Source organism: Crinia signifera, chromosome 4 (genome assembly GCF_055691185.1).
Source record: "Crinia signifera chromosome 4, ASM5569118v1, whole genome shotgun sequence".
Lineage (NCBI taxonomy): Eukaryota > Metazoa > Chordata > Amphibia > Anura > Myobatrachidae > Crinia > Crinia signifera.
Window position 1 is genome coordinate 100,378,455 of NC_139220.1, and position 7,964 is coordinate 100,386,418.

The window sequence follows — 7,964 nt, forward strand, 5'->3', positions numbered from 1 at the left end:
ATTCGCAGAAGCAGCTACGTACGGTCATTTATGTAATTGGTACAGAAGCCATGCTAACCTTTGCTATTGCTGGATGACTACTTAAAACATTATTTGAGGACCTACAGTATCATACTTTACACTACGGATTTTGTCCTTACTTTACGGACAGAGTTATTTTCTTTTATTCGCAGCCGCAGTGACGTACAGTACTGGATGGTCATAAACTGTATTTGATTGGTGCAGAAGCCATGCTAACCATCTGCCTGCAGTAAAATCACAGGCAATAGTGGCCTAGCGGGTAGAGGCATGGCTTCTCTATCTCAGTATTAGTAGATCGATCCTCAGTTTGTTACATTACTGTATATTTTTATTTTTTAAACGTTCTTTTTTTTTTTTTTTAAACTAATACAGGTACTGTAGTTACAGTAGTTGGTGCTTATCAAATTCTTTCGGACTTTTCCACAAACAAAAATTCACAATGGCAGGCCTCCATGTACACGATAGTTAATACCCATACTGTACATACTGCGCTACAGAGAACGTTTTTTTTTCGCAAAATAAATTTAGCTTTTCAGGTAAAACTCCTTGCCTTGAGGACCGTGTTTCGGAATAAAATTCGCTAACCTTTGCTAACCAGTCACTTTTCACTACGGATCTTGTCCTTAGTTTACGGACAGTTTGTACAGTATTTATTCGCAGAAGCAGCTACGTACGGTCATTTATGTAATTGGTACAGAAGCTATGCTAACCTTGGCTATTGCTGGATGACTACTTACAGTAAAACATTATTTGAGGACCTACAGTATCATACTTTACACTACGGATTTTGTCCTTACTTTACGGACAGAGTTATTTTCTTTTATTCGCAGCCGCAGTGACGTACTGGATGGTCATGAACTGTATGTGATTGGTGCAGAAGCCATGCTAACCATCTGCCAGCAGTAAAATCACAGGCAATAGTGGCCTAGCGGGTAGAGGCACGGCTTCACTATCTCAGTATCAGTAGTTCGATCCTCAGTTGGTTACATTATATTTTTATTTTTGAAACGTTCTTTTTTTTTTTTTTAAACCAATACAGGTACTGTACTGTAGTTACAGTAGTTGGTGCTTATCAAATTCTTTCGGACTTTTCCACAAACAAAAATTCACAATGGCAGGCATCCATGTACACGATAGTTAATACCCATACTGTACTGCGCTACAGAGAACGTTTTTTTTCCGCAACAATAGATTTCTCCAAACTCAGACACAGACCGACACCTCAGACAATAAGATGTTGATTGCAGTCATATGTTAATTGAAGTCTGCCTTTTTGTTTTGCTGGTAATTGTACATAATTCAAATGCACCTATCAGCTTCATGAAGGATTTCCTTTGTCTCTGCCAGCATAAATTCAGCTACAGATATTAAAATTGTCAAACAATCCAGTTTGTTTTTCTGCATCTAAACCGTGTAGAATTGCTACGGATCGTCTCTTCATCTCTTGCCTGTATACAAGCACGAGATTGTACCTGTACACCTGGACTATTCATTCTGCTGAATCCAAAGTCAAGTTGTTGCTGCGTTCCTGTTCTACCAAGCGTTACCATCATACTGCCTTCCTTCCGCAAGAAGAGTACTGTACAGTATCATCTCGCTGGAGCAGTAAGTACACTATACAGTAGTACAGTCATTTGTACATTTCACTGATTGCTGCATTACAGTATACAGTAAGCAGCACTACAAAACGGTCCCTGCGCGGAAGCGCTCGTTTCCCACCCTTCCCTGAATGAAGATGTTTCCCTTTTTTCCCTACTGTTCAAATGCACCCGGTGCAGAATACTGTATACAATCGCCTGCTGTGTATACTGTATTCAGATACTGCAGGCTGCCGCTATGGGTATTGTCCGTAAATACTAGAGTCTGTTTCGCAGACTTACTGTATACAGTAGCGAGTAGTGATATCGTGATTTTTGATGTTCAGTGCAGTGCAGTAGAGATAGCGCCATTGAGAATATTGTACAATGTGTTAAAATTGCCTGGTGTGTATGGGCCGCAAATCCCCGACTAGCGATGACAGTACTCTATTAGGGTGGGCTACTGTAGGCTGCTAAATACTAGTTCTCTCCGTAATACCATTGGTGTAATACCGTAAAACACGTATTTTTTCCTCAAACGAGGGGACCGGTGTTTTTCTCATGTTTACAGACTGTTTCGCAGGCTTAGTCAGTAGTAGGAGCACATGTGATACAGTATCGTGATTTTTTCATCTGAAAATTGCCTGGTGTGTATGGTCCAGAGTTCCCCGACTAGTGATGAGAATACTTTATTAGGCTACTGCAGGCTGCCGCTATGGGTATTGTCCGTATAATGTGTAATAAATCCTGGATTGGGGTATTGTCAGTAATATTGTTGTAATACCGTAAATAACGGATCATTTTGCATTTTTTCCCGCATACTGTACTTGTAATTGAAGTAGTCACAGCAATAGGATCACGTGGTATCGTGATTTTCCGCCATTTTAGGGATCAACATGGATGCCACATACAGTACAGTGCAGTGCAGTAGAGATAGCGCCATTTAGAATATTGTACGTGTTAAAATTGCCTGGTGTGTATAGGCTGCAGATCCCCGACTAGCGATGACAATACTCTATTAGGGTGGGCTACTACTGGCAGGCTGCTACTATGGGTATTCTCGTATAATCTGTGCAACTGTAAATACTGTTGGTGTAATACTGTAAATACTGTACAGTAACGTATTTTTTCGCAGGTGGGGGGATTTTTGCGCATATTAATAGACTATTTCGCAGACTCAGTCATACTGTATTTGTGTAAAAAAAATCCCCTAGCTGTGTACAAAATCCCCTAGCTGTGGGTGTATTGTAAGTACTGTACAGTCATTACATTAAAAGTAATGCCATGACCACAGGCTGCTCCCCCTGTATAATAATTTGTGTCATGGCATTACTATTATTAATAGTAATGCCATGACACAAATTATTATACAGGGGGAGCAGCCTGTGGTGTCATTGCATTATTATTATACAGAGGGAGCAGCCTGTGGTGTCATGGCATTACTTTTACAGTATATTATACAGGGGTAGCAGCCTGTGGTGTCATGGCATTATTATTATGCAGAGGGAGCAGCCTGTGGTGTCATGGCATAATGCCATGACACCACAGGCTGCTCCCCCTGTACAATAATAATGACACCACAGGGTGCTCCACCTGTATAATATAAAAGTAATGCAATGACCACAGGCTGCTCCCCCTGTATAATAATTTGTGTCATGGCATTACTATTATTAATAGTAATGCCATGACACAAATTATTATACAGGTGGAGCAGCCTGTGGTGTCATTGCATTATTATTATACAGAGGGAGCAGCCTGTGGTGTCATGGCATTACTTTTACAGTATATTATACAGGGGTAGCAGCCTGTGGTGTCATGGCATTATTATTATGCAGAGGGAGCAGCCTGTGGTGTCATGGCATAATGCCATGACACCACAGGCTGCTCCCCCTGTACAATAATAATGACACCACAGGGTGCTCCACCTGTATAATATAAAAGTAATGCCATGACCACAGGCTGCTCCCCCTGTATAATAATTTGTGTCATGGCATTACTATTATTAATAGTAATGCCATGACACAAATTATTATACAGGTGGAGCAGCCTGTGGTGTCATTGCATTATTATTAATATACATGAAACAGCACAGCAGATACTGTATGTCGTTTTAGATCATGTTAACTTACTACTGTCCTGTGTTTTATCCTCGACCAGGCTCCTCCTGTCCTGCTGCGGCTCCACAAATTTCTGTTCCCCTCTCTGCGGCCTCCTGAAGCGTCCCCCACGAGTTGCTCTGCGGGCGGCCCCAGCCTTCCTCCAGTCTCTGAGTGCAGACGCGTGGGTGGGAGGCGTCAACGTCATGACGTCCACACCGCACCCAGCGTCTGCCGACTGCCACTGGGGATAAAAGGGAACAGGCTGCCGGCCGGAGCCCTCCTCCTTGTAGCCGTGGAGGCCGGCGGCCATGTTGCTGTGGCCTCAGACATCATTTAAAAAACCACAGGAACATGGCCGCCGGCAGTGAAAAAACAAACAAACGGCAATGCGGCCTCAGAAACGGGCGCGGCGGCGCGGCCCGCAGCACACCTGCCAGAGCGGCCTGGGGGGCAGATGGCACCCTGCCCCCCGGCCCAGCCCGCCCCTGCCTCCACCCCTCCTAGTCTGTCTGTCTAAGCCCCATCTGTTAACGTACTGTACTTTTGTTTATCGCTTCATCCCTTTTATTGAAAAAAAAAGCTCATGTCTATGCAGTACGGTCACATAATTTTCGGTACTTGTGACTTACAGTATCTGGGCAGCCAATGTTGAAATTGTATGCCAGTACCCTAAGCATGCGATTTGATGCGATTTCCCTTGAAATTCCTTTGAAGAGAAAATTGCTGTTGCATTGTACAGTATGCTATTGTATTGCATGCGATGCGATTTGATGCGATTTTAATACTGTATGTACAGATGTACCCAGATGCCTGTTTCATATGTGAAATGGCCCCCCAGACCCCATTTTTAATTGTATTCCCACCCTGATGGCTAAATGCCCCCATTGTTAACGCCACCCCACTATCAACGCCAACCCGAAGCGTGGCGAGCGGCGGCGTTACGCGTCCTCCGACCTTTTCATACCCCCACAATCCACGTCGGCGTGGAGTTGATTTTATATAGTGTGGCGAGCGCAAGTGGGGTGGCGTTAACAATGGGGGCATTTAGCCATCAGGGTGGGAATACAATAAAAAATGGGGTCAATTGTATGATTGTATGCGATGCAATTTGACGCGATTTTTAGGTGCGATGAAGAAAATCGGGCGCCCAAATAAGTCACAAGTACCTAATTTTCACTACTGTAATACCATAATACAATACTGTATGCTACTGTATTGTACTGTAACTAATGTACTGTACTGTACTGTATGTACTGTATTAACTTGAATCTTATTGTTGTGTATTGTAGAGTGCACTGCCTACTGAAGATGGTGAAAACAAAAAAATTCTATTCTGGAGAACCTACACTTGCATGTCCCAAGAGAATGGCTGCATTAGTGCCAAACATTAAAAATAATATCGTTAAGAAGAAAGCAGGAAAAGAAAATATTCCTGTTGTCAAACTACGGAAAAATGCCAAGGCCAAGAACAAGTCTTTGTTCGCGACTACAGGAGAATCTCACGATGACTGTCTGGTGCAAGACATTAACACTGATGCACAGCAAGACATTAACACAGTGACAGATGTGTCAGTTCCCGTAGATAATGACTTGCACCCTTTGGAGCTTCACATTACACCTCTTGAACAAAAATCTCAATCACCGTCCCGTAGGAAACTTAACTTTCTGGATCACAACCCACCACAATGTAGCTGCACAGGGCTGGTGAGAGACATTTTGGGCAAGATGACCCGCCTGGAAACCCAAAACAATGGACTGTCTGTACATGTGGATGAACTGAAAGCGGAAATTCATGTACTGACAGGACAAATTAAAGTGCTGTCAGGAGGTCTGAATGACATGCTTGCTCAAGCCAAACAATGGCAAGCTGCTACAGGGCCACCCATTACACCCACAACATCTAATCCAGTACAATCACAATTTGACTGCCCTGATGCATTTGAAACAGAGGATTTTGACTTGGAAATGACCCAACCAACCACATCTTTCCACTTTTCTGATTTGGAGATGACACCAGCTTCATCCAACCGATTGGCCAGCCCTAGCGTGGACACAGAAACTGTTTTACCAAATGAATTGGTGAACATGGACACAACACCAGTGTCATCTCACTGGTTGCCTGCCACACATAATGCTTCAGATACACAACAACGTCAGACCAACTTAACAAGTACCCCACTGACATCTCACTGGTTGGCTGACAGACACAATACACCATCCCAAGCCTCTAACAACATGGACACTGCAATGGTTGCATCATCCCAATTGTCCCCTGGAAATATGATCGTCGCAACCTTACCTCAACATCAAAGAACATCACCTCTACATGAAAGAACACCTAGAAGCATACCCAAAGAATTGTGCGCTGTGGGGATTTCCTTGCCTGACATGCCACTCAAAGTCATCACAGCTGAGGGTGTCAACACTCTCTTTAAAGCAGCGAAGATGGAAATGCACCGTTATGCACAACAGATTTTCCAAGAGCATGTTTCTTTTGACCTGTATAAGAATTGGTGCAATCGGGTCAATTATGATGGGCAACGTAATAAATTTGCAATCCCAGAAAATCTGCGCCTCGATATAGTGACACGGCTCATGGGGAAATTTGAGCTTACAAAGGCTGATTGTACAAAGATAAAGGACACTTTAAATGGATTGCTACGGATGCCCAGAGTTACACGCTGGACGTGCTTACTGTAGCACAGCAACTGGAGACGTCTCTTCAAACTGGCATCTACTGTACTCACAGAACAAAGGACTGGCAATGAAATGGAAAAAAAAGTACGTTTATGATCTTACTGTACTGTACTGTATCTCTCTCCCTCTCTCCCATCCCCTTCCCCTGCCAACATACTGTATGTCTCTCTCCCCCCCCCCCCCTGACATCCTTGTGACCATTCAGTACTAACGCTATTCTCTTTTCTTCTCTCCCCATGCCACTCTACCATGAGCAAAATCAAGCGTGTTTGGGACAGAGAACAAAGGACTGGCAATGAAATGGAAAAAAAGTACGTTTATGATCTTACTGTACATTACAGTATCTCTCTCCCTCTCTCCCATCCCCTTCCCCTGCCAACATACTGTACAGTATGTCTCTCTCCCCCCCCCTGAAATCCTTGTGACCATTCAGTACTAACGCTATTCTCTTTTCTTCTCTCCCCATGCCACTCTACCATGAGCAAAATCAAGCGTGTTTGGGACAGAGAACAAAGGACTGGCAATGAAATGGAAAAAAAGTATGTTTATGATCTTACTGTACATTACTGTATCTCTCTCCCTCTCTCCCATCCCCTTCCCCTGCCAACATACTGTATGTCTCTCTCCCCCCCCCCTGACATCCTTGTGACCATTCAGTACTAACGCTATTCTCCTTTCTTCTCTCCCCATGCCACTCTACCATGAGCAAAATCAAGCGTGTTTGGGACAGAGAACAAAGGACTGGCAATGAAATGGAAAAAAAGTACGTTTATGATCTTACTGTACATTACTGTATCTCTCTCCCTCTCTCCCATCCCCTTCCCCTGCCAACATACTGTATGTCTCTCTCCCCCCCCCCCTGAAATCCTTGTGACCATTCAGTACTAACGCTATTCTCTTTTCTTCTCTCCCCATGCCACTCTACCATGAGCAAAATCAAGCGTGTTTGGGACAGAGAACAAAGGACTGGCAATGAAATGGAAAAAAAGTACGTTTATGATCTTACTGTACATTATCTCTCTCCCATCCCCTTCCCCTGCCAACATGTCTCCCCCCCCCCCCGAAACCCTTGTGACCATTCAGTACTAATGCTATTCTTTTTTCTTCTCCCCTTATCCACCACATGCCACTCTACAATGAGCAAAATCAAGCGTGTTTTGGATAGAGAACAAAGGACAGCCACTGCCTTGCAAAAAGCTTTGTTGTGACCAACAGTACTTTAAATTATTGTACCTAAAATACTGTATGACTTTGTCCTGTTTAAATTAATGTGCTGTGTTTTTTTTATTTTATTTTTTATTATACTGTACAGTATTTGAAGTCCCCACACATGATTCGAATTGTATGGTACTGTGTAAAGAAGTTTTGGAAAGATGTACTGTACTGACACCTGCCCAGTAGACTGTACTGTAATAATTACAAACTGCAAACCATCTTTAATGAAACGTACTGACAGTAATGATTGTTATAAATTTTTTATTAAAAAAAAAAAAAAATTATATTAATCGTAATAATAAATTGAAAATATGATTTATTATCCCCTGCAGCATTTGCACCGCTCTTCTTAATT

General features: G+C 43.0%; 1 protein-coding gene across 1 annotated transcript; it reads left to right on the forward strand.

Moving 5' to 3' along the window:
• The first annotated feature begins 1,336 nt into the window (after window positions 1-1,336).
• On the forward strand, window positions 1,337-6,397 carry LOC146072960 (uncharacterized). The gene is made up of 2 exons (XM_083180132.1): window positions 1,337-1,626; window positions 4,987-6,397. The coding sequence occupies exon 2, from the start codon at window positions 5,006-5,008 to the stop codon at window positions 6,395-6,397; it is 1,392 nt and encodes a 463-aa protein (XP_083036258.1). The 5' UTR covers window positions 1,337-1,626; window positions 4,987-5,005.
• Window positions 6,398-7,964: the final 1,567 nt, after the last annotated feature.

Coding starts and splice junctions, on each gene's coding strand:
- LOC146072960 (XM_083180132.1), top strand. CDS start 5,006: ATGGTGAAAACAAAAAAATTCTATTCTGGAGAACCTACACTTGCATGT.